This window comes from Tachysurus fulvidraco, chromosome 11, assembly GCF_022655615.1.
Source record: "Tachysurus fulvidraco isolate hzauxx_2018 chromosome 11, HZAU_PFXX_2.0, whole genome shotgun sequence".
NCBI classification, from domain to species: Eukaryota; Metazoa; Chordata; class Actinopteri; order Siluriformes; family Bagridae; genus Tachysurus; species Tachysurus fulvidraco.
Genome location: NC_062528.1, coordinates 22,478,523 through 22,505,216, shown reverse-complemented (window position 1 = coordinate 22,505,216; position 26,694 = coordinate 22,478,523). Strand labels below are relative to the sequence as shown.

General features: G+C 40.4%; 3 protein-coding genes across 10 annotated transcripts in view; all 3 read right to left on the bottom strand.

Moving 5' to 3' along the window:
• Positions 1-116: 116 nt before the first annotated feature.
• On the bottom strand, positions 117-14,591 carry msh5 (mutS homolog 5). Of its 8 annotated transcripts, none has more exons than XM_047821025.1 (25): positions 14,458-14,591; positions 13,500-13,617; positions 13,159-13,282; positions 12,677-12,757; positions 12,544-12,597; positions 12,231-12,352; positions 11,908-12,017; positions 10,788-10,823; positions 10,600-10,682; positions 10,025-10,070; positions 9,747-9,885; positions 9,390-9,452; positions 9,173-9,301; positions 9,024-9,096; positions 7,840-7,949; positions 7,659-7,739; positions 7,444-7,531; positions 6,921-7,107; positions 6,520-6,646; positions 4,111-4,260; positions 3,961-4,035; positions 3,732-3,878; positions 3,344-3,481; positions 3,101-3,174; positions 117-559 (listed from the first exon to the last, which is right to left on the bottom strand). In XM_047821025.1, the coding sequence occupies exons 2-25, from the start codon at positions 13,593-13,595 to the stop codon at positions 448-450; spliced, it is 2,445 nt and encodes an 814-aa protein (XP_047676981.1). In that variant the 5' UTR covers positions 13,596-13,617; positions 14,458-14,591; the 3' UTR covers positions 117-447. The 8 variants fall into 8 exon arrangements, with proteins under 8 accessions (XP_047676981.1, XP_047676980.1, XP_047676984.1 ...); XM_047821024.1 differs by lacking the exon at positions 14,458-14,591 and adding an exon at positions 13,933-14,043; XM_047821028.1 differs by lacking the exon at positions 14,458-14,591 and adding an exon at positions 13,874-14,002.
• Positions 14,592-15,019: 428 nt separating this feature from the next.
• Positions 15,020-19,492, bottom strand: lypc (ly6 domain containing, pigment cell). Its single transcript, XM_047821032.1, has 3 exons — positions 18,641-19,492; positions 17,805-17,930; positions 15,020-15,912 (listed from the first exon to the last, which is right to left on the bottom strand). Exons 1-3 carry the CDS (start codon positions 18,690-18,692, stop codon positions 15,704-15,706), a joined length of 387 nt encoding a protein of 128 aa, XP_047676988.1. The 5' UTR covers positions 18,693-19,492; the 3' UTR covers positions 15,020-15,703.
• Positions 19,493-20,627: 1,135 nt separating this feature from the next.
• Positions 20,628-26,694, bottom strand: part of LOC113661714 (kinesin-associated protein 3-like) — a 28,869-nt gene continuing 22,802 nt past the window's right edge. The window contains exon 20 of the mRNA XM_027176141.2: positions 20,628-22,331. Coding sequence (XP_027031942.2) covers positions 22,253-22,331 — 79 coding nt within the window. The 3' untranslated portion in view covers positions 20,628-22,252. The remainder of the gene's footprint in view (positions 22,332-26,694) is intronic.

Here is a 26,694-nt window from a genome sequence, read left to right as displayed (position 1 = left end):
GGTACTGTACGTGTGTGAGCTTCAGGAGATATTGTACGAGTCGTGTGTCTTTTCTGATCACAGGTGGATTGTGTCACGGTGATGTGATGAGATTCATCAGTGAAGATTTACAAGAGTTACGTGAAATAATATAAGTTTATTTTAACCTTAAAAGCGAAACATGTACATTTACTCGAGAACCGTTGTTGTGTATAAAAAGGAGAATAAAATAAAACATTTTGTTGAAATGTTCAATCTTCTTCTTCCAACAGTCTTTTTCTACAAATTCTCTTCACTGTTCAAACTTTATAAACTTCCATAAAGAGCAATTCAGCTTTGTGGGTCATTGAGTGCATCTTCACATAAACGGCGGTAATTCGGACGGTCGTTGTAGACGCGTGTCGGTTCTGCTTGTAGAAATTACAGCTTGGTTACGTTACTCGCTCGCTCGAGAACCTCCGGCTTCCGTCACAGAACCTCTCCGATGTACGGAAGCAGCTCGTCGTTCAAAAAGCTCTGCGGGTCCGCTGAAGGATCGTCCAGATCGAGGTTGAGGAACTTCTCCACCACGTTCTCGCATCTGCTCACGAAGACAGAAATTAATGTGATGCTGCTCAAAATGACAAAATGACATTATAATATCGATCTGTAAGATAGAGTCTGTATCTGTAAATGTACCTAAATCATATGTTTATTTAGGAGCATTTCCCAACTTACACCGTTTCATCGTTCAGCCTAAATATTACAGCAACCACGTCTCAGTAAACACTGGTTTTTGTAGCAGGCTCAAAAGCAGTGTTGTGACTAGTTACTAAGAAATAACTCAATTACTTTGTTGATTACTTACAACAAAAACTAACTAATTTCCACTTAGAGAAACTCGTCTTGCTCTCGCCTCGACTCGCCGTTACTGCCGTACACACAAGAATAAACGGAAACACGCCCACAGTGCGGAGTCTTCGTGTTTACAGGTTGGCATCCACCGATCCTACAATGCGTCGCTGCTGTAAACAGGTTAGACTGTAGGCTACGGCATTCACTAAATTCCAGGGGTTTCGTTACCACAGCAGCTTTTTTTTCAACTAAGATCAATTGCTAAAATCAAGAAGATGCTTTCTATGAAGGAGCTACAAACTGTAATTCATGCTTTTATAACCTCGAGATCGGATTACTGTAACTCTCTTTATTTTGGCTTGCCTAAATCATCTCTCGACCGTCTACAACTGGTACAAAATGCGGCAGCGAGATTACTGACTGGCGCCAGAAAACGTCAGCACATTACCCCAGTACTTGCCTCATTACACCGGCTCCCGGTTAAGTTCCGTATTGATTTTAAGATTTTACTTTATGTTTTTAAAGCTTTACATGGTTGTGCTCCCCAGTATATTTATGACCTCCTCACTCCGTAACCTACCCCTAGATCTCTTCAGTCCTCTAATCAATTCCTTCTCTCGGTACCTCGTGCACATTTTAAAACTAAGGGCGATCGGGCTTTTGCTACGGCAGCTCCAAAGTTGTGGAACAATCTCTCTCTTCGTTTAAGATCTGCTACCACTGTCTCATTGTTTAAATCTGCTTAAAAACCCACTTTAACTCTGTATGTTTTAACTCTGTTTGAAGGTGTAGAATTTTGTGGGGTTTGTTTTGGATTGTGTTTTTACTTTTGCACTGTTCTTGTTTGTTTTTACTTGATGTACAGCACTTTGGCTGCAACGGCTGTTGTTTTTAAATGTGCTTTATAAATTAATAAACTAAACTAAACTAAACCACGACGTAAAGTGGGCGTGTTTCCGGAGGTCTTGGAAAAACTTTTCATTCATTCATTTTCCTACCGCTTATCCGAACGTCTCGTGTCACGGGGAGCCTGTGCCTATCTCAGGCGTCATCGGGCATCGAGGCAGGATACACCCTGGACGGAGTGCCAACCCATCACAGGGCACACACACACTCTCTTTCACTCACACACACACACACACACTACGGACAATTTTCCAGAGATGCCAATCAACCTACCATGCATGTCTTTGGACCGGGGGAGGAAACCGGAGTACCCGGAGGAAACCCCCGAGGCACGGGGAGAACATGCAAACTGCACACACACAAGGCATAGGCGGGAATCGAATCCCGACCCTGGAGGTGTGAGGCGAACGTGCTAACCACTATGCCACCGTGCCCCCAAGATTTATTCAACTTATAATAATATATAATATAATAACCGTATAAAAAGAGCATTGTAGCTGCAGTAACAAAACGCATCGAGTGAAATTCACGTTTGAGTAAAGACGACCGCTATTTTTTGCTCCACAGATTAGGCAGGTGTGAAGGAAACCCCCGAGGCACGGGGAGAACATGCAAACTCCACACACACAAGGCGGAGGCGGGAATCGAACCCCGACCCTGGAGGTGTGAAGTGAACGTGCTAACTACTAAGCCACCATGCGCCCCTACAAGTAGAATTATTTTAAAAAACAAATAAACAACCAAAAACTACGGTTAGGGTTAGTGTTAGATTATCAAATAGGCCACGCCTACCTGATGATGCAATATCTCTAACGCTGTTCTGAAATCCCTTTAAATAATTGCCTGCTGTAGGCGACACTTCAGCTAAATGAACTAATGTAAAAAGTAACGGACAACCGCACCGTATGGTAACAGAGTTATTTTATTTAAAAAGTAATGCGTTAGAATATTAGTTACTGTCAAAAGTAACTGCGTTACTGCCCAGCACTGCTCAAAAGTCCTTATTATCTGCTCAAAGGAGCTAAATCAACAAGCACATGTTTACTTTAGTCCTAAATAAGGGATGAAAAAGCTAAAAAAAATTAGTTGGAGTAGATGGAAAAAAATCTATTAGAATTAGAATTACACCTTTCAGTGAAGACATGTGGTGTGTTAAGGCTGAAGAGTCCTGCACAAAGCCCTGACTCAACCCCAACGAACACTTTTGGGATGAGACCTAAACCCAAACCTCCTCTCTAATGTTTTTGTAGCTGAAAAGACAGTGAGGTGTGAACGGAATTAAGCGTCCGTAAAGACGGAGTGCTGAGATTCTTTCCCTCTCGAATGGTACAGTATAAAACCTTCTGAGCGTAGTCATGCTGAGCGTTTCAGTCTGTCTAACCTGGTGTTCAGTTCCTCACTGGATAGCTGGTCAACCCTTTGGATGGTCTTTCCTGTTCTATACAGTTCTGATACCTGTGTAGAAGCAGAACAGTTAGAACACAATACGATATAACAAATTAACTAATAGTTTTTTTCTCTTGGTTGCAGTATGTACACGAAAAAAAAAAATTGTTAGCTACAATATATGGTCTTTAAAATTTGATCTATGTTTGTCAGAGTGCATAAAGGTGAAGAAACACACCTCCAGTCCTCTCTGAACCAGGGCAGGTGGAAGCCCGGCGAGCGTGGCGATGTTAGCGGCGTAGCTGGACTGACAAATCCCTTCCTTCAGCTGGTAGAGAAAGATTAACTCCTCCCTGTCTATAGCAGTCTCTAACGTCTGTCCTCATGAACAAGCAAACGGTTAGAAAAGCAATAGGAAGTAATGGATTGTAACAGAACACCCCCCTACACACCCACCCTACACACACACACACACACATCATACTTCAGTTTAGTATGTCTTTTGACTCCTTTTACATTGCGTGTATTTTGTACATGTGAAGAAACTGCTGCTCAACAATTGATACTACATTAGAACAAGCACTGCTGAATAAATCAGATGTTGTGCTTGTAATACCGATACACACCAGCAGGGAGAGCAGTGGAGAGTGAGGCAGGAGGTCCAGCTGTAGGACGCTGTGGAAGTTTGTAGCTAGAAAAACGAGCGGACACTGAGCTGGAGTTCTCTTTAACCAGTGATTCAGACACGCGGCTAGGAGGGAAAGACCGTCCACCTGTACACACACACACACACACACACACACACACGTGGCTATTTGTTTTTGTTTGATCTTTCTTTCTTTGTTCTACACTTACCGTGTTGGTTCCTTTCCCAAACTCGTCTACGAGCACGAGGGACATCCCGGTGCTGTAGTTTAAAGCCTGAGCCATCTACACATGAAAAAAGATCAGCCGTTAATCCTACTGTGATCACTACTGTCATTACTAATATAGAGACAATCGTACCTGGTTTAAGTCTATCATGAAAGTGCTCAGGCCCACAGACACAGACTCGCGACTCTGCATGCGTGTGAAGATGCCGTCTATCAGGCCGATCTCTGCCTCTTTCGCCGGTACGTCAGATCCGATCAGAGCCATGAACACAATCAGACCCACCTACATCATGAAACATCTGCTTAGAGACGACACATTCGTCTTTAACATCTTTAACTACAAAAAAGTGGTATAAAATGTACACTCAGGGCTTTAAAGGTGCGGTGCACGGTGTTTGAGAAATGCTTCAGAAAACTGAGTCAGGACGACTGACAAAACAAACGTGTAGCCGATGAGCATAAAGGGGCGTGTCTTGTAAATATGTGGCAGAGAGTGTTCAGTGCACATGTCTGACATTAGCATAAAGGGGCGTGTCTTGTCTATATGTGGCAGAGAGAGTGTACAGTGTGCATGTGTGACATTAGTATAAAGGGGCGTGTCTTGTCAATATGTGGCAGAGAGAGTGTACAGTGTGCATGTGTGACATTAGCATAAAGGGGCGTGTCTTGTCTATATCTGGCAGAGAGTGTACAGTGTGCATGTGTGACATTAGCATAAAGGGGCGTGTCTTGTCAATATGTGGCAGAGAGTGTTCAGTGTGCATGTCTGACATTAGCATAAAGGGGTGTGTCTTGTCTATATGCGGCAGTGTTCAGTGCGCATGTCTGACATTAGCATAAAGGGGCGTGTCTTGTCTATATGTGGCAGAGTGTTCAGTGCGCATGTGTGACATTAGCATAAAGGGGCGTGTCTTGTCTATATGTGGCAGAGAGTGTTCAGTGCGCATGTGTGACATTAGCATAAAGGGGCGTGTCTTGTCTATATGTGGCAGAGAGTGTTCAGTGCACATGTGTGACATTAGCATAAAGGGGCGTATCTTGTCTATATGCGGCAGAGAGAGTGTACAGTGTGCATGTGTGACATTAGCATAAAGGGGCGTGTCTTGTCAATATGTGGCAGAGAGAGTGTTCAGTGCGCATGTGTGACATTAGCATAAAGGGGCGTGTCTTGTCAATATGTGGCAGAGTGTTCAGTGCACATGTCTGACATTAGCATAAAGGGGCGTGTCTTGTCTATATGTGGCAGAGTGTGTTCAGTGCGCATGTGTGACATTAGCATAAAGGGGCGTGTCTTGTCTATATGCGGCAGTGTTCAGTGCGCATGTCTGACATTAGCATAAAGGGGCGTGTCTTGTCTATATGTGGCAGAGTGTTCAGTGCGCATGTCTGACATTAGCATAAAGGGGCGTGTCTTGTCTATATGTGGCAGAGAGAGTGTTCAGTGCGCATGTCTGACATTAGCATAAAGGGGCGTGTCTTGTCTATATGTGGCAGAGAGTGTGTTCAGTGCGCATGTGTGACATTAGCATAAAGGGGCGTGTCTTGTCTATATGTGGCAGAGAGAGTGTTCAGTGCGCATGTCTGACATTAGCAGAAAGCGATTGAAACATCAACATGGCGGATACCTGCTGTTACCTCTGCCTCGGGTTCTAGGTGTTTAACGTCGTCTTCCGCGTGAAACGGAGCTAAACCTTTCACGCTACAACACACAGTACTACAAAAACTCATTTGTATTACCATAGTATTACTCATTGTGTTCATTTACTGATAAAAATACCCCCTCGGCCAGCCGCCCCAGCAGCTTCTGCCATAATAATCGCCTGGGTTGCGCATGTATGTGTGGGGCGGAGCTACAGTATCAAAACAGGGGTGACGCCCATTTGGATTAGGGGCGTGTTTGTTTTGGTGATTTCAGATGTCAACATTGGCTTTCAGAGATCGTACACCGCACCTTTAACATGAGCTCAGTGAACTTTTTTTAATCATCACATTGATGTTGATATTGTTACTATCACAGATGCAAGTGAAAAAAAATTCAGGGTTCATCTCCAACAAAAAAAATATTTATCTTTGGTATTTATCTTTACTATCTAAAAGTATACATTCATTTATGATTAAATCCATTTATAGTATTTATAGGATTGAACATTTAGCTTTTTACATTTACATCTTCTTGGCATTCAGCAGACACCTTTATTTCCAGAGCGACTTTTTTATTTTATTTTAATCTTATTTTTCTTTAATACAACTTAGCAAATGATGGTTAAGGGCCTTGCTCAGGGGCCCAGCAGTGTCGGCTTGGTGGACCTGGGATTCGAACTCACGACCTTCTGATCAGTTGTCCGACACCTTCACCACTAGATGGATATTTTCCCACAATAGATTTCAGCTAACTTCCTGTCTACATTTTCACACCCGTTTTCTGTCGTCAGTGAAAATAAAAGAGCGACGCTTGTCTTATGTTTTTACGCCACACGGTGTTTACAGGCAGCCTGAACATGAACACTTTCGGCAGGTTGCTGTTGTATGCTGTTGCACCTGCCTGTTTTAGGTAAATGCTCTTGCCAGAAGAGTTCGGTCCGGTTATAACTTTCACTTTTCCCTCGGTGTCGGAACAAAAGCACGGGTTTGATACGAATACGGGTGTGCACAGCTCTACCAGAGGATGTCTGAGACAGAAAGGAAGACAGATTAGACACTGGGGGAAAAACTGAGATGTAAAACTGAAATGTTACAGTAGATGATGTTTGTTGTCAATTTTCAAAGGTCGAATATTATAACAATGACAAATGTCAAGGTCCTGTTTTTTTTAATGTGTGCAAAACTCTATTACGGTCTTAAATTCTTCTATAGTGAAGACACAAAAGACCTAAAGAGAGCATGAAACAGACCCTTGTAGAACAGCACAGTGCACATGTTCAGCTCTGAGGTGTAGTGGGGTACCGAGCGTGTCGCAGGTTCAGTCTGCAGCGCTCGCTGTACGTGGGGGCGCAGTAGCCGTAGTCCTGAGAAGCCTGGGCAAGAGACATCAGGCAATCCAGCTCGGCATACAGAGATATGATCTTATAGAGGCAACTGCTGCGTTGCAGGACCGTGGACTGGAGCTGAATCATCACCGCCATCTCCATGTCTGAAATATGGAAAAAAAAAAGCTGCAGGTGCAGGTTTTCACTCCGATCGAGCAGAAGCCACACCAGAGTCTACTAAAAGCCAAGAACATCTGATCAAACATCTGGAATCAGGTGCGGCTTCTGCTTGGTTGGAATGAAAACCTGCACCCACACACACCGGCCCTTTCCGGATAAGATTGGACACCGCTGGTTTAATCGGACGGACATAAGACGAGTGCAGGAAAATCGCCAAATAAAATGATATGTTAAAATAAACCAAGAACATCGCCGACATTTCCTTTAGATTTCTCTAGATAAATCTAGATTACAATAATAGTGTATTCTTTGCCCCTCACCTCTGATGTCACAGTGTAAATCTCCCAGCATGTTGTCTAGCTCTTTAGTTCTGGCGCTGCGGTAATGAAGCCGGTCCTCTGACACAAACTGGACCACACAAACACACACAAACGATCGAACATCTCTTAGGTTTAATCTCTCTGACCGCAAAAGTTACCAGGGATACGAAGAACGAATCGATCCTCCCTTTTATTCACTTTCGTGGAGCACTTACGATAAAATCGAGACCTTCGATCTCAAAGCTCTCCTTCTCCACCATACCGGGGAGTCTGGGAACCGATAGGAGGAATCCGATCTGCGAGCGACCCGAAAACAAGTGTTTAGCAAACAAATAAAGCGTAATTAGAAAAAATCTCTAAAACAGGTTGCTAAGCAATTGAAATCAGATTCCAGACCAGAGGGATGTAGATGATGCTGCAGGAAGAAAAACGAGAGTCCAGACTCTCCAGCTCGGCACGCGCCACATCCGTTAGGAAATCTGACAAACCCATCATCCTTCTTTTCTCTGAAATAAAGAAATTCTCTTCATAGTTTTATGGATTTATGGAGTTTTCCCCGATAAGTTTTATGAGTTAAATATAGAGTCTTTGTTGTTTGAGAAACGGTTCAGAAAACTGAGTCGGAATGACAAACAAAACAAAAACAAAACTAACGTGTAGCCAATGAGCAGAAAGGGGCGTGTCTTGTCAATCTGGGCGGAGAGAGTGTTCGGTGCGCATGTGTGACGTTAGCAGAAAGCGGTTTTAACATTGACATGGAGGATAAAAACAAAGAAAGAAAGAGAAGAAAGACTTACGATAAGGACAAGAAGTAGGACGTGTTAATATAGGATCAGCTTTCCAGCGCTGGAGAGAACTGAAGGAGCAGGAAGTTGGCCACATATTCACAGGTCGGAGTTTCCCGAGTCAATAACTCCTGAGCTAAACGCTGTTACTACACAAATAACACCTCTTTTCTATCGTAGTAATGTAGAGACGCAGCTACAACCGTGTTTTGTGTAGTAACAGCGTTTAGCTCAGGAGTTATCGACTCGGGAAACTCCGACCTGTGAATATGTGGCCGACTTTACTTAAGACGCCGAGGCGCTTTTTTCCTTCTCGATAGGTGAGTAACGTTGGTTTTGCTTTGTTACACAGAACTAATATATGCCTTTGTCCTTTACATCATTATGCTTGTGTGGCATTTTTGCTTGTTTGTTTATCTACAATCGTATTGTTCTTCCCTTCAGCTATGATAAAGACACATTTCTTTCTGTTAGTTGCCTGGGTTACGTATGTACGTGTGGGCGGAGCTATCGATACAGGGGTGGGACCCATTTGAGTTAGGGGCGTGTTTGTTTTGGTGATTTCAAATGTCAACATTGGCTTTCAAACAACGGAGACCTCACCTTTAATATTCTAAGTAGTTAGCACTCATGAAGAAGAATTTGTAGTTCATCCGGTCTCCCAAAAATATCAAACTTTCAGGAAAGTCTTTTAAGGTTGAATGTGATGCATAGCAATTGTCAGGAAAAACACCACATATGTATAAGAAGGTGTAAGGTGTCGTGTGATTTTATCATAATTGATACGTCACGCACTCTCGTCGATGGCAGGGTCGACGTTCGGCTTAACGGTGAAGCGATTCTCGGCCAGACTTCCTTCAAAATCCACCTATGACAAAGAAAAGGATTTCAGAAGAAGTTTACAATCGTGAGCTGGACCCAGACCTGAAGAACTGAAGACTCACCACTCTGCTAATGAGCGTAGCGATGTAGTGCAGATCGTCGGTGAATTCTTCGCTGATCTCCTGAAAGAGCTGGATGGTTTGAGGGAGAGAGCGTACAGTGTCTCTGATCCCCACTGCGCTATACACTGTCTGTGGTGCGAGACGTATCTGTTTAATTATTATCATTAGGAAGAATAATGATCTGTATTCGTTCTCATAGCAGTTAGGAGCGAATAACCTTGTAGAGATTCTGCCAGTCAGCCACTCTGGTGTGAGACAGAGACATCTTGCGTAGCAAAACCTGTACAAATTAAAAAAAAAAAAAAAAAAAAAAGAAAAGAAAGAAAAATGACTTCTCTGTCATATCTTTGTTTAGAAATGTAGAAAGACATTAGAATTAAAGCCCCAGAGTTTGTTGGTGAACCTAATGAGTTTTATGCTGCAAAGCTTTTCTAATCTAATTTTCAAATCCAGAGCTGTGTGTTAATTATATAGTGTTCTGCATGCTGTACTATTGGCTGTTACCGCCACAAGCCACACCCACACCCACACGTGACATGTGAGCGTCATGTCAGTGCGACTGCTGTCCGAGTACCGGAATGTTCTTGACGTTGCGCAGGAAGCTCTGCAGCGTGTTCATGATGTCCGAGTTGCGAGGAGAGGTGAAAAAACGGATCACCTCCTGTCTTCTCCTCAACACACTCGGGTCTCTGGTGGGTCTGTGAAACCACTGCCTGAAATAACACGGAAAGGAAAGTTAGAGAGCGGAGCGGACGCATGCGACGTAAAATGCTAAACCTTTTTTATAGCTAATCCTCATCCTCTAAATGTGTAGATCACAGACGGAGAGCGAAAGAAAAAGAGAAACCTTACCGTAGAAGCCTGGAGCCAAATTTGCATCGGCAGCGATTCAGAATTCCTGCGACGCACAAATACGTCAACCTGTTTACGTTCGTCGATATAATTATATTATCGTATTACAGAAATATAATCGGATTATCTTACTATAAAGAGATTTAATTCGCCATTATTTTTGAAATTTTAGATTCATAAATATAATTTTTATTTAATAATGAATTAAATAAATAAACAAACAAACAAACAAACAAACAAACAAACAAATAAATAAATAAATAAAATAAATAAAATAAATAAAATAAAATACCGGTGGCTGAAATTTAAAAAATAAAAAATAAATTTAATAACAAATTAAAAAAAAATTTAATGGGTTTTTGTTTTGGTCTCTTGCTTAAACATTATTTAACAGCAAAATTATATTAAATTCCAAAAAAAAAATTTTTTATTATTTCATTTAATGAGTTAAACTTTTCTCTGTCTTCGATCGTTGTTGATCTGAAGACGCTCGAGCGGTGCAGAAACATGCTGCAAAAGGAAAATAATCAATCGTTTAAATGTTTCTTTATTCCTACATGACATAAATGTGCTACCGTAAAGACTGAGACCCTCCTTCTGTCCTGACTGCAGCTTGTAAACTGAAGGGTGCAGGTCGAATTTGAAGATCTGGAGAACGCTAAAGAAATATATAAATATATATAAAAAAAAAGAGGCACAGAAAGTAAATAAAGTAAACAAAATCAGAGATTCGGTAATTATGTTACGTCCTAACGCTGCTCACCTGTATGCATCTTTATCCATATACACCACGTCGGCTCTGTTAAAATACATAAGTAAGGTTAAGTAAGGTGACTCATACTCAGAATTCGTTCTCTGCATTTAACCCATCCAAAGTGCACACACAGCAGTGAACACACACACACCGTGAACACACACCCGGAGCAGTGGGCAGCCATTTATGCTGCGGCGCCCGGGGAGCAGTTGGGGGGTTCAGTGCCTTGCTCAAAGGCACCTCAGTCGTGGTATTGTCGGCCTGAGACTCGAACCCACAACCTTAGGGTTTGGAGTCAGACTCTCTAACCATTAGGCCACGACTTCTGCCAATTTATTATAGACCAAACTATAATTCAAACCTTTTGAATAAACTGCTACACGCACCACTGGGTTCTTATACGATCTGTCACGTCAAACTTTTGTACTAAAGTAAGCAATGTTTTACATTTAAACAGGTATAAGAGACGTTTTCCAGAATGGCCACGTCTACAGAACAGAAGTGTTTGTGCTGAGAGTCGACTTTATTTGGTGGACGTTCCACAAGTTGGATAAAATATGGCACCATTCTTTAAAAAACAATAATCGCTGGGATGTTGGGGAGGAAGTCATGGTCTAATGGTTAGAGAGTCTGACTTCTAACCCTAAGGTTGTGGGTTCGAGTTTCGGGCCAGCCCTGACTGAGCAAGGCACCGAACCCCAAACCTGCTCCCCGGGCACCGCAGCATAAATGGCTGCCCACTGCTCCGGGTGTGTGTTCATGGTGTGTGTGTTCACAGTTGTGTGTGTGCACTTTGGATGGGTTAAATGCAGAGAACAAATTCTGAGTATGAGTCACACAAGTGATTTAACCCATTCGACAGGCAGTGTGTTCTAACAAGCTGATCAAATCGATACAGATGGGATTATTAACACGCCAGTGCGCCAGTGAACCTTCCTTAGATAATAATTAATCGTGATCATGTGACGCTAAGATGCGAAGAAACTCCGAGCTGCTAGAAACTCACTCCTCCTCTTGTCTGGAGAGTGAGAGAGCTTTATCAATCCTGATAAACTAATCTGGTCTGAATAGGGCTAATGACAATAATACAAAAACATTCCCCGAGGATTAAAGGTGTCTGAGGTCATACAGCGTGTAGATGAGGAACTGCAATATGGGAACCGGCATGCTGCTCTCTTCCAGTTCAACACCGACTCTCCTCCTGTCCAGACACTTCAGGAGAGCTCCTATAGTTCTCACCTAATAATACACACAGAATAAAATGAGATCAGCGCACCACAATGTGCCATGTCTGTGTCAATTAACCGACCGTGCTCTTAATCTGACCGCCCTGCTTCTGTTAAAAACAGAAGAAGTGAGGGTTTACTCTAAATAAACCTGCATTGTTAATGCATGTTGGTAAATGAACCGACACAACTGAACACTAGAAACACAGAAGAAGGTGTGATTTACCATTAACACAGAGTCGAACGGGATGCAGGAACCGAGATACGGGAGGCGGTCTTTCTCCGTGATGGACGGAGGGAGAAAAGGGAGATGAGCCGACAAAAGCCTCTGTTTACTGACCTCCTGTCCTGTGAACGATGTTGCACAAGATCCATCTCGTAAATCCATTACAATGTGAGAGCGTTAATGATACATCAAATTTTAATATTAATGATATTTCAGGTTAAATAAAATAAAATAAAAACTCAAAAGCTATAAATCTATAATTTATGTTATATTTTTTGTTGAGTGAAATTTTTTTTTTATTTTTATTTTTTACCAAAATCAGCGTTGGGATATACTACGATTTCCGGTCTGTAGTCTGGATTTGATCCTGAAATACAGAAAAAATAATATTATTAAATCAGTAGATTTCCTCCCGTATGTCTTCCTGCGCAACGAAAAGAACAGACCGAGTGCTCTGATAAACCGGGCCAGACTTCCCTCCTGCTTTGCACTGGTGATGAGGACACGAGGGCTGAGCTCCTGTATGACTGAAATATGAAAAAATAAAAGAAATAAATGGTTGCCCTCAGAGGAATAAATACAACACATGTATATGCGTACTTTAGAAGTGTGTGGGAGCAGAGCAGGGAGTCAGAAGTCAGAAAGGAGACTGGAAGGACCGCACGGAGAAGGTAAGAAGGATGAAAAGCTAGAAACAAGAAGCTGAATGAAAGCGGGGAAGGAAGGACGGAAAAGAAAGAAAGAAAGAAAGAAAGAAAGAAAGAACAATATATACAACGATAATGTTAAATAAGAACACAAAGCTGTGTGAAAACTATGGAAAACGTAGTAAATTTGCATCGATCTGGAATAAAGTATTCTCCAGAATAGTTTATTAACGGCGTTTATCTCTTTATTTAAACTGCTGGTGCGATGTCGTGATATTTACTTCTGTCCAGCAGACTAAGGTCCCTGTTATCCAGTGTGTCAGGCATGACATGCAGGGTGCAATCTTTACTGTCGTAAAAGCTGAGCCCGACCTGGTTGTGATGTACTAGTACGCTCAGCAACACCTTGGAGTTCACACACACACACACACACACACACACACACACACACACACACACACACACAAGAGTAAAGAAAGAGGAGAAACACAAGCTCGTGAGTTTATAGCTGCCATAACATAAGTGACAACAGGAAACTGTCACTAAACCTGCTGTTACAAGACACGTAATTATTTTATATTCCGTACATAACAGAATATAATAAAATCTCAACATAATTCACCTCAGAGGTTTCCTCATGTTCATCTTCATCTCCATTTAGACTTGCAGCCCAGGATGTGAACTCTCCTCCTCTCGCCTCAGTACCGCTCTCAGCCATCCTAGTACTTAAAGATTGGCCTCTTACAGGAAAATATAACATTATGATAATATTATATATAATATTATTTCAGAAAAATAATTACCTAGATTCATTTGAAATATTATTTGTGAAAATGTATGTAAAAAATGTAAAGATTTAACTAACTGTAACGGTATACAAACGTTAGCTAGGTTGCTAGCTGTCTGTGCACCTGCTAATGAAGCTAAGGCTAGCTAGCTTACCAAAAATCAAACTATATAACTTCAACTACAGTGTTTTATGTTGGTTAATGATACCTTAAATATATTTATTACAACAAAAAGTTCGTTTTAAACTTTAACAATAAGTTTAACACCTTCATTAACCAACGTCCAAATGTTTTACAAGACTTGGAGTCGACTCTAACTCATTTAATCTAAACGTCTGTAGAGTCGACTCCCAAGCTTCAGAGTCGATTCTATACATACTTGAACAACTCGATTCGGGTATGTTTTTACTGACAAATATTTTAAGTATTTTACCTCAGAAAATATTATAATAATAGAAATAATAAAAAAAAGTATACGACAAAAGGCTGGATTACAGTTAAATATTGTTGATAATGCTAAAGACTGTAAAAACTGAGGTGATTTAAGTAGCCTTAGCTTTCTGAAGCTAACTAACTAATCAGAACTGTTTTATTCACGTTTAAATGGTTGGATAAAGTTATTAAATGTGCTCCTTGATATCATATCATATATATGATATTAATTTATATGACTATTATCCGGATTTGTTCTGCAACAAGACGCTTAATTTGAGTTTAATGGTATGAATCGAAAAAACCTCTTTGGAATCGACTCCGTTTTAAACTCTAGCTTAGCTGAAGTAAAATAAATACCTGAGCTCTGTTCACACCTCCAGTTCTACTACTATAATATTTTTATTATTACAAACTTTAATAATAGGTGACAAGAAGCTATTGTTCTAATTAAACAACGTCCAACTGTTTTACAATGCTTAGAGTCAAAACGAGTCGACTCCGATTCATTTAAAAACGAACAACTTGATTCAGGTAAAGTTTTTTTTTCTGATAAATATCTAATATCAGCAGTCTGAGAGTATTTTACTTATATATAATATATATAATATAAATAAATAACTAAAGGTGTAGGACAAAAAGATGTTTTACAATTAAATAAAACCTTTTTTCCACAATTAAATAAAACCTTAACCTTTTATTAAATTAAACCTACAATATTACAACAAAATAAAAAAAACCCATCCATATACATTTCCTATCATATTTGTTTTTTAATTAATTAATTTAATCATGAAACATCACACTTTGTTTATTAATTAATGTTTATAGTTGTATTTATTGTCCTGAAATGTCAAGTTAATTCCTGTTCTGACTTGTTTAAGGAGAACTATAAACAGTCTGTCCTTCACCCACCTCTGTTTTTATCTCTCCATCTCCAGACAAAAGAGTCTTAAAGTTCGAACTTGACCTCCGACTGACACCGAAGAATCCTTCCATAAATGTTAAATAAAAACAGAATTCGACAGTGATATAAAATCTCCTAAATTGAGAACAACTACAACGATAAGAGGCCAATTCGGTGACACATATAAGAATAATACATTAATGCAGTGAAAGTAGGATTTAATGTCTAAAAGGAACTGACTGTAGTTATAGTATCATTATAATTATTGTGTACATTTACAGCATTTAGCAGATGCCCTTATTTTAAAGCGACTTACATTTTTATCTCATTTTTATACAATTGAGGGTTAAGGGCCTTGCTCAGGGGCCCAGCATTGGCAGGTTGGTGGACATAGGAATTGAACTCACAACCTTCCAATTGGTAACCCAACACCTTAGCCACTAGGCTACCACATCCCCATGTGTAAATGTTCAGCAGACTACTGATTACTGTTTGTATATGTTTTTGCCAGCCGAACTGGTATCTAAATCTAAAGGTAGCTCAAATGCAAGGAAATGGTGTCACTGTGACTGTGTTTCAACATTTGACCACAAGATGGTGGCATCTGGTAAGTAAGTGATAGTCATGACCGTCTCAGGTGCTCGCTAAAGAACTGGTACATCTCTACATTCTGACATTGACTTTCTTAGTACAAAAAGTTCAGATGAAAAATACAAGCGGAAGAAGAAGACAGAGCAGGGTGCTGATGGAAAAGACGCTCCTGGGGACAGCAGATCCGTTACACAGGTTTGACTCGCAGCACTCGGTGGTATAGGTGAAGTTTAAACCCATTACGACCTTGTGTCCGGTGACCCCACACATGGCTGGGAGTGAACAACTCTTTTCACGCAGGACCACCTGAATGTCACCTGTGGACAAAAAAATTGTAAAGCTAATCATCTTACACACTTCTACAGGAGCTTGTGTGCTTAGAAAGGCTTTAAATTAACCAGTTCATAGCTTAATATGCGTTTACTGACTCAGAATGTACTGATTTTACAGAATTCTGGATTCTGATTGGTCAGAAGGTGTCGTTTCGTATTAACTCACTCGTAATAATATTTTATCAACAGATTTTTAATTAAAAGGATGCCATTAACCAAGTTCCAAGAAGGAGTCTCTATGGTGTCTGTGCTTCGTATCAGTCAGAAGGACTTTCTATTTTCTTTACAGAGAGACTTATTACTGTTTATTGAAAAGACTACATTTAGGCATAGAACTTTTTTACTATGATTAAATCTATCTATGTTAAAAGCAGCGAGGCTTTTAACTGGAACCAGCAGAAGATCTCACATCACACCAGTTTTATACTCTCTTCAATGGTTACCAATCAAATATAGAATTGATTTTAAAATTTTGGTCCTCACTTACTGTATAAAGCCCTTCATGGGAATGCTCCTGGGTACATTTTTGACCTGTTGACCCCTTATGAGGCTCTGCTTGTTGGCACTAGATCTGTTGTGTCCAAATCTAACTGTTTCTCTTTACATATCGACAATACTGCAATCTGTCCTTCCTCTCAGGTTCCTCTCAAAGTTTGGGTGCCATCTTGGATAGCACACTATCTTTTAAAGCTCGAATTAATAATATCACACGGATTGCATATTTCCATTTGCGCAACATTAATCGTCTCCGTCCCTTTCTTCCTAATAATAATACTGCAGTTCTCATTCACGCACTAGTCACCTCATGTATAGACTACTGCAATGCTCTTCTTACAGGTGTTCCCTCCAAATTGCTGCATAAGCTTCAACTGGTTCAGAATTCAGCAGCTCGTGTTCTCCCTAGAACACCTTATACTGATCACATTTCTCCGGTTCTCCAGCAATTGCATTGGCTTCCAGTAAAATATAGAGTTCAGTTTAAAATCCTGCTACTCACTTATAAGGCACTTCATAACCTTGCACCACAATACCTTACTCAACTTCTCCAGGTTTACACTCCTTCACCTGCACTCAGATCTTCATTTTCAAATTCTCTTGTGGTACCTCGTATTCAACTCACTACTACGGGTGCCAGATCTTTTAGTTATGTTTCCCCCCACCTATGGAATTCTCTTCCCCTCGATGTTTGCAATAGCGAGAGCTTGTTGACTTTTAAAACGTGTCTTAAGTCTTATCTTTTTATACAGGCTTTCTTATAACATGTTTTATTAAGACTTAAATGCACTTTATATGTATATGCTGTTTGTTTATGTGTTTTGTTTTATGCAGTGACCTGTATATTGCTTGTAAGGTGACCTTGGGTGTTCTGAAAGGTGCCATGAAATTAAATGCATTATTATTATTATTATTATTATTATTAGTAGTAGTAGTAGTAGTAGTAGTAGTAGTAGTAGTAGTAGTAGTATTAAGTTTTATCATCTCTAAAAATTTCTCTTTTTACTTTGTAAGATTGTTTTATTGTACATTTAAGTTGTTATATTTTGTAAAGCACTTTGTGATTTTATCTGTGAAAGGTGCCATATAAATAAACTTTACTTACTTACTTACTATAAATGCACTTGCAAATACTTCAAAATTTTAGAGAAAACATTATAAATAATAATAAATTCACAATGTTTCTCGGACGTTATTATAATAAGCTCTAATTGTTCTTGACAGGAAAATAAGTCTATGAAGCTGTTAAAGGGGGCAGATGCATTACAGACAAAAGCTGATTTCAGGTATTTCAGGTGAGGATAAACACTAAAAGCTACATAAGCAGCAATCAGCAGGTGAAAGGTAATAAATCTGTGCAGCGGTCAGTAGCGTGGCGTTACCTTTCTGTGCGGTGGCCTTGCTGGAGAGACAGCCCTGTCCTGTAGGACAAAACGTAGGGATATGGATACAGTCCCGAGGTATAGGTGAGACAGCAGGAACCACACACTTGTAACAGAACAGCGGCACTGTGATGGGACGTAAAAATAAATCAATCAATTCATAAATAACACTAAAAGTGAGTAAAATAAAAAATGCATTAGTGCTGATATCAAGTAATTATGTTACTAATTATGCTACTAATTAGCTAACTACTATATTAATTATGTAATTCGTATTTTAATACTAAAATGTGCTTAATTCGGTGTAGTGTTAAAACCTTTCAGCAGTAATCAGTAAAGGTGCTGTTGTTTAACGCAGGCATCAAAGTAACATGATATTAAAAATATTGAGTAATATAATATTGAGTAAATTATATTATCATTTATATATATATATATATATATATATATATATATATATATATATATATAATTATAATGGTGTGTATAATCTATTACCATGATTAGTATTTTTGTATTCTTAACCTCTTTCGTAAATGTTTTTTTTAACATTAAATTTAAAATGTATTTATTTAGCAGATGCTTTTAGCCAAAGTGACTTACAAATAAGGAAATTAAATTTTTAAAGATTTTAATTTCACTCAGTAATTAAAGTATTTCTAATGTAACCAATATTATTTATTTCGTTTTAATGTGACATTGACATTTCAATCCCATTATACTGAACCCACTGCAACAGCCCCACGAACCCCTGTGGATAAAAACCAAAGTCTAGTAACTTATAACCTTAAAACTGACCTTTTGCCCCAACCAACCCTCATCCCCCTGTTACTCACCCACAGACGGCAAAAAGCAGCAAACGAGAAGAGCACCAAAGAGACGAGACATTATTTCCACTAAAGTCGAAAGTTTTTAAGCTTCTGATGATCAAAACATTAGTTTCAAAAACTACTTATAGCCTGGAAACCAGACCTTCGTTATATATTTTATACACTTCCTTTATGTACATAACGGCTCATTTTACAGTCTGAACAAACTCAGAACGTCCTGCACCTCAGGGGATAATCATTTAATCTGATCTCAGGGGAATGAAGCTCTACTCAAGGCCAAAAAAAACAATCAGACGAGTCAAACAAAAATGTAAGTTTCTTATTTAATTTGATATGATCTTAAATTACGACAAAACCTACACTATCTAAAGATCTTCTTGCTTTATTTCAGGTTTATTATCTGAAATAAAGATATCTGAGATGTTATTAAACACGATTTGCTAATGAGGTGCACACAGCAGAGCCGGAGCTCAAATCCCAAAATCCTGTTCCACGAGCCCTAATTATATATAATTATTAAGAACACGGTCATTTGATCAAACACGAACACGACGTGAATTAACCGTTAAATCCTGTAAAAGCTGCTTGGTTGTTCTGAAGACTGTGAGCACATCTGATATAGTAATGATAATAATAATGATAATAATAATAATGAAAAAAAAAACTATAAAAAGTCGCATTATGAGTTCACAATTATAACAAATAAACCACTACAGAAACAAATCTACAGCTATAAAACACCAGATCCTTGAATTAAACATTATTTAGTTAGAATCACACAAAATTCTAGATTTAAAACTACATTAAGGAATTTTTTAACCCATTACTAGACACTTTGTGTTTTATTTATTTGGGAAGTACTTTAGATGCTTCCAAAGAAAATAAGAATAAAAATAAAAAAAGCATACAAGTTTGAAATGAGTAAAAAAAAATATTTTAAAGGTTTAATAATCTCACATGTGTTTTAATAAAAGCTCATAAATCTGTTTGGTGATATTGTTTATTACCGTTTTGATATATCAGCAAACAAACGCAGTCACACACCAACCTTTCAAACCTAAATCTCATCAAATCTTATAAACGACGCTGATTACGTCTCCAGTTTTCTACAAGCTGAAATCATGGATTCATTATTTTTTTATATTGGATTGTAAATGTGCTGGAACACAAAACTGTATACTGTATGTTAATATTCAGCCCTGAAATATTATTATCGATGATCAAAATGATAGAAAATGTAGAAAAACTAAATCTAGCAATGTATATGCTTTAATATACAAAATTGAGAAAAATTGTAATAAAAAAATTATTTAAAAAATTTTAAGAAATAGCTACAGTGTTCATTGGCGTTTACTGGAACATTAATACATTCATTTTTATTTTTATATTTATAATAATAATAATAATAATAATAATAATAATAATAATAATAATAATAATAATAAGAGACACTATTTAGAAATTATGATAATTATGTTATATTACGGGGGGACACGGTGGCTTAGTGGTTAGCACGTTTGCCTCACACCTCCAGGTTTGGGGGTTCGATTCCCGCCTCCGCCTTGTGTGTGTGGAGTTTGCATGTTCTCCCCGTGCCTCGGGGGTTTCCTCCGGGTACTCCGGTTTCCTCCCCCGGTCCAAAGACATGCATGGTAGGTTGATTGGCATCTCTGGAAAATTGTCCGTAGTGTGTGTGTGTGAGAGTGAATGAGAGTGTGTGTGTGTGCCCTGTGATGGGTTGGAACTCCGTCCAGGGTGTATCCTGCCTCGATGCCCGATGACGCCTGAGATAGGCACAGGCTCCCCGTGACCCGAGAAGCTCGGATAAGCGGTAGAAAATGAATGAATATATATATTTAAACACCCTCAAACTGAATCCACACCAGCATAAATATTGTCCATGAAATAGTTCGACTTCTGATTCGAGTCGCAGATACACAACGAGCCTCTTTCTAAATTCGACAGGTTCTATAAGAAATCGACTCAAAGCCACTTCAGTTGAACAGATTTATTCACATTTAACTTTCACACGTTTCCTTTCGCATTGCAGGGAGACTTTATATATTCTTTATGTTACAGTCGGAACGTGTTTATATCGTCGTGCTGTCGGAGGTTAACGTCTTAAATTAAAAACATCTGACTACAATACAGGTTGTGATTCAAGTGTAGATAAAGGAAAAGTTGTATAAAAAAAATAGAGAAAGTGATAGCTACGTTTAAAGCACTAACATTTCCGTGACAGAGTGAAATGGAATAAATAAGCATGAAAAGATTTACTTGACGTTATCAGTACAAAGAGTGGAAGACCAACATAATGTCTGATTTGCTGCTACAAAGGAAGGTGGTGTATCCACATGGCTCATGCCGTCAGTCACTGTAGTGTACATGTACATGCTAGGCTAATACAACAGGCTAATGAGCAAATATTTGCTAAGACTTTTCATCCGAATTATATCATAATTATATCATATCGGCATTTTTTTTTTACATTTCCCACAATGTTATCTCGGTTGTTCGTGAACTTGCCTATCAGTGTAACATCAGTAAGGTTACATTAACATTATATAAACTAATTATCTAGCTAGCTAGTGTTTCAAACCACATAACAGTCCATTAGCTTGTTTTCTGTGTCATCGTTAAGATAAAGAGAGTGTTTTATTTCGTGACTAAGTCTTTTTACAATGTATTAATGTTTAATATGCTCGATTTTGGCGAGATGAACGTAAAGACGTTAAATACTCTAGACTGAATAAACAGTTCCAGTGGTATTGATGCTATAAAAAATTAAAGTGCAGTCAGTTCAAACTAATGATCAATTAAAGTGACTAAAGTGAAATTGTATACATAATATAAGTATCCTAAAATACCACTGAAAAAACGATCGACCGGGTTAACGTGAGCAAAACTCAGAATCCGTATCGGTGACGCTCAATAACACCCAAAGAAACTTCCAGAAATGAAAGAGAAATTTGATCTACTTAATCCTGAATGTTATAATCTGGACCTCATTCTAATCTGGATGTATTCCTTTCTAATTCCCCTCATTCCCCTCTTTACCTGGATGTCGTTTCATCGAAATCTGGACTCCTGTTAATATGAATATCTTAATCTGGTCTCTAGGCTGTGGAACTCACCAGGAAAAGCAGGATGAAGACGGAACTGGATGAATGAATGATCTCGTCTCTGCTTATCCTAATCTGTATATCGCCTCATTCGGATGATTTATAATCCAGACCTTAAACTGGTCTTTTCATAATCTGTAAATCCTAAATGTATTTTTTTTAGATCTCATATTATAAGTACTTTGATCAGGACTAATTTGTACTTCTCGTAACCTGGAAGTTAATCAGATCCGAAATGTCGCCTGACCTCCTGTTAATCTGAATATTTTAATCTGGGTTTCTCATAATCTGGATGTTTATATCTTAATCTATGATAACGACATCTGGACTTCTCATAATCTGTATCTCACTGTTTATGGAGGAGTTACAGGATTGCGTTTATCTCCAAATCTCTGAATACATAAGCGATCTGGGGTTTTTAATAAGGTGGACATCTCATTCTGGACTCAGCGTGGTGTGGAAATGGACTGTAGGTATGAGAGATGATCGTTTTCCTCTAGCTGGAGACTCGGTGGTAGAACGGCTCGTCTGGGCGAAACCCGTACGCGGTGGCAGGGCGGCCATCCGATCCGTTGCTGTGGAGAGAGAGAGAGGTTAGCTTAGACAAGAGTCAGGCTTGCATCCTCTCACTAGATGGCAATCTTTTACTTCAGTTAGCTGGGAGTTTATCAGCTGGATCAGTTTAACTGATAAGCATGAAGTACTGAGGTACTGAAGTCCTTAGAGCTACCGTAAGTCTTTCCTGTACGCTTGATGAAAAAACAAACTAACTAACAATACGTTCATATCCTCCAGTTTAACACACGCATCAGCTACAATACTAAATCACCACATGGTCTGGTCACTAGATCAGGACGCAAATCTGGACTTATGGATGTTAATATGAAGCTCATATGAAAGTAGACACTCTGGACTTTAAGAATTTTATAGAGTTTCATCAGACATCTAAAAAGCAGCTCAGATTTCTCTCTAACGCTAAAATTCAGTGTAAGATTCTCAACAGAGGGAAAAAACACACTGAAAGAACAACCGAGTCCTGATTCAGTTTAGATCAGACACTGAGGGGATTCAGGTTAGATCAGACACTGAGGGGATTCAGGTTAGACCAGACACTGAGGGGATTCAGGTTAGATCAGACTCTGAGGGGATTCAGGTTAGATCAGACACTGAGGGGATTCAGGTTAGATCAGACTACGAGGGGATTCAATTTAGATCAGACTCTGAGGGGATTTAGACGTACATACGTACGGCTCATACAGACGTACGGCTCATACAGACGTGCGGCTCATACAGACGTGCGGCTCATACAGACTTACGGCTCATACAGACTTACGGCTCATACAGACGTGCGGCTCATACAGACGTGCGGCTCATACAGACGTGCGGCTCATACAGACGTGCGGCTCATACAGACGTGCGGCTCATACAGACGTACGGCTCATACAGACTTACGGCTCATACAGACGTGCGGCTCATACAGACGTGCGGCTCATACAGACGTGCGGCTCATACAGTCGTGCGGCTCATACAGACTTACGGCTCATACAGACTTGCGGCTCATACAGACGTGCGGCTCATACAGTCGTGCGGCTCATACAGACTTACAGCTCATACAGACGTACGGCTCATACAGACTTACAGCTCATACAGACGTACGGCTCATACAGACTTACAGCTCATACAGACGTACAGCTCATACAGACTTACAGCTCATACAGACGTACATACGTACGGCTCATACAGACTTACAGCTCATACAGACGTACATACGTGCGGCTCATACAGACGTGCGGCTCATACAGACGTGCGGCTCATACAGACGTACGGCTCATACAGACGTACGGCTCATACAGACGTACATACGTACGGCTCATACAGACTTACGGCTCATACAGATGTACATACGTACAGCTCATACAGACATACGGCTCATACAGACTTACGGCTCATACAGACATACGGCTAATACAGACTTACGGCTCATACAGACGTGCGGCTCATACAGACGTGCGGCTCATACAGACATACGGCTCATACAGACTTACAGCTCATACAGATGTACGGCTCATACAGACGTACAGCTCATACAGACGTGCGGCTCATACAGACTTACGGCTCATACAGACGTACATACGTACAGCTCATACAGACTTACGGCTCATACAGACTTACGGCTCATACAGACGTACATACGTACGGCTCATACAGACGTACGGCTCATACAGACTTACGGCTCATACAGACTTACAGCTCATACAGACGTACATACGTATGGCTCATACAGACGTACGGCTCATACAGACGTACGGCTCATACAGACGTACGGCTCATACAGACGTACGGCTCATACAGACTTACGGCTCATACAGATGTACGGCTCATACAGACGTACAGCTCATACAGACGTACAGCTCATACAGACGTACAGCTCATACAGACTTACAGCTCATACAGACTTACAGCTCATACAGACGTACGGCTCATACAGACTTACAGCTCATACAGATGTACGGCTCATACAGACTTACGGCTCATACAGACGTACAGCTCATACAGACTTACAGCTCATACAGACTTACAGCTCATACAGATGTACGGCTCATACAGACGTGCGGCTCATACAGACGCTTAACAAACTACTTTACAGTCCAGTTAGACAGTTAAACCAGACATGATTACAGTAATTTGTATCACACAACTGGAATCCTAGTAATGACATACAAGCCATGTACGCAACCGAAGAAAAATATATAGCAATGAAAGTACACCTGGTGCTCATTTTGTTTTATGGACACAGGAGTATTGTGTTGTACTAATTGCCAAAGGTCTGGCTTTTATCAGAGACAGGTTATGGCACACTGTGTGTATCGAATCTAACTCGTAACTCACGACTCAAAATTTCCGACCTCCAAGTAGGAAAAACCCAAAGAAAACATGGCTTTGATTCGGAACGCTTACTCAGGAACTCGGGATGGTGTCATCCATATCCTCAATTTCAGAAAGTGACGTCAAATCAACACGGCTTGACAATTCCAGACCGTACAAATTAAGCAAAAATACGCAAAGCTCTGTAAGGCGTGTCCGGTCTCCTGGACCGTTCGGATTAGTAAATAATTCTGAATGTTTTTTTTTTTTCCCCGAATAGGAGACGAAGCCCATGACGACAACGATGACGACTGTGGAAAGTTTTAAAGAGAGACAGACAGAGCTCGTCAGCGTGGTTAACGTCAGCCCTCGCCGATCCGACAGCGATGTGTGTGAACAATGGGGCTCGTGTTTCTACACAGAGAAGCTGCGGGTTGTTTGTTAGAAAACAATTCTAGTCCCCTTTCTAGTCCCGAATGTCTTCCAGCGATCAGTTACAGAAACTCACACACATAAGAGGTTGGTTTTGTTCTCTCTCTTTTAAAGAAAGATAGATTCATACCTCTAGATACTACAGAGAACATCACTCACTCACTCACTCACTCACTCACTCACTCACTCACTCACTCACTCACTCACTCACTCACTCACTCACTCACTCACTCACTCACTCACTCACTCACTCACTCACTCACTCACTCACTCACTCACTCACTCACTCACTCACTCACTCACTCACTCACTCACTCACTCACTCCCGCTTATCCGAACTTCTCGGGTCACGGGGAGCCTGTGCCTATCTCAGGCGTCATCGGGCATCGAGGCAGGATACACCCTGGACGGAGTGCCAACCCATCACAGGGCACACACACACTCTCATTCACTCACACACACACACTACGGACAATTTTCCAGAGATGCCAATCAACCTACCATGCATGTCTTTGGACCGGGGGAGGAAACCGGAGTACCCGGAGGAAACCCCCGAGGCACGGGGAGAACATGCAAAGTCCACACACACAAGGCGGAGGCGGGAATCGAACCCCCGACCCTGGAGGTGTGAGGCGAACGTGCTAACCACTAAGCCACATTCCAGTACTTAATGACTTAAATACTTGCTCCAGATACTGGTGAATATTAGTGAATTTAAAAACAAAGCTAAAAGCAGTAAGTCCAGTTGCAAGCTCATAAACCCATGTGCACTGATAGCTCAGAGAAATGAAGCGCGAGTCTTACGGATCTTCCCGATGGTAACATTTCGGAAGTCTCTGAGGTGGGATTACGGGATGTGAGTGATTCAGCGTGATGCTTTCACAATATAAAGTAAAAACCCAAAATGCGACATGGATTATCGTAAACAATACATCAGATCATGAACGATTTGTCCCGACCACCAGAATACGCAAAACAGAGTACATCGAGTGCTAAAGACAAAGTGATTCGTTTCCTAATCGACTCGTGTGTCTCACACTGTAGCTTTTTTTGTTTTTGTAGAAACTGTGCCAAAGGACAGAGCTGTAGCACGGCAGAAATGCCACTCGTTCTGTACAAGAAGGAAAAAAATAATGTGTGTGTGTATCAGAGTGAGAGCTGTGTGTGTGTGTGTGTGTGTGTGTGTGTGTGTGTGTATCAGAGTGAGAGCTGTGTGTGTGTGTGTGTGTGTGTGTGTGTGTGTGTGTGTGTGTGTGTGTATCAGAGTGAGAGCTGTGTGTGTGTGTATCAGAGTGAGAGCTGTGTGTGTGTGTGTGTGTGTGTGTGTGTGTGTGTGTGTGTGTGTGTGTGTGTGTGTGTGTATCAGAGTGAGAGCTGTGTGTGTGTGTGTGTGTGTGTGTATCAGAGTGAGAGCTGTGTGTGTGTGTGTATGATGGAGACAGAGATGGATGTGGGCTTAGGGGGAGGTGTGTGTGTGTGTGTGTGTGTGTGTGTGTGTGTGTGTGTGTGTGTGTGTGTGTGTGTGTGAGTGTGTGTGTGTGTGTGAGAGAGTGTGTGTGTGTGTGTGAGTGTGTGTGTGTGTGTGTGTGTGTGTGCGTGCGTGTGTGTGTGTGTGTGTGTGAGTGTGTGTGTGTGTGTGTG

Bases quoted from the DNA above. Each gene is read 5' to 3' on its own strand.
- msh5 (XM_047821025.1), bottom strand. From the start codon at position 13,595: ATGGCTGAGAGCGGTACTGAGGCGAGAGGAGGAGAGTTCACATCCTGG. The intron at 7,740-7,839 runs GTCTGGAATCTG...GGTCGCTCGCAG, and splicing joins GCATCATCTACATCCCTCTG to ATCGGATTCCTCCTATCGGT. The intron at 4,036-4,110 runs GTACGATTGTCT...TTTCATGTGTAG, and splicing joins TCATGATAGACTTAAACCAG to ATGGCTCAGGCTTTAAACTA.
- lypc (XM_047821032.1), bottom strand. From the start codon at position 18,692: ATGTCTCGTCTCTTTGGTGCTCTTCTCGTTTGCTGCTTTTTGCCGTCT. The intron at 17,931-18,640 runs GTGAGTAACAGG...GTCCCATCACAG, and splicing joins CTGCTTTTTGCCGTCTGTGG to TGCCGCTGTTCTGTTACAAG. The intron at 15,913-17,804 runs GTAACGCCACGC...TTTTGTCCACAG, and splicing joins CAAGGCCACCGCACAGAAAG to GTGACATTCAGGTGGTCCTG.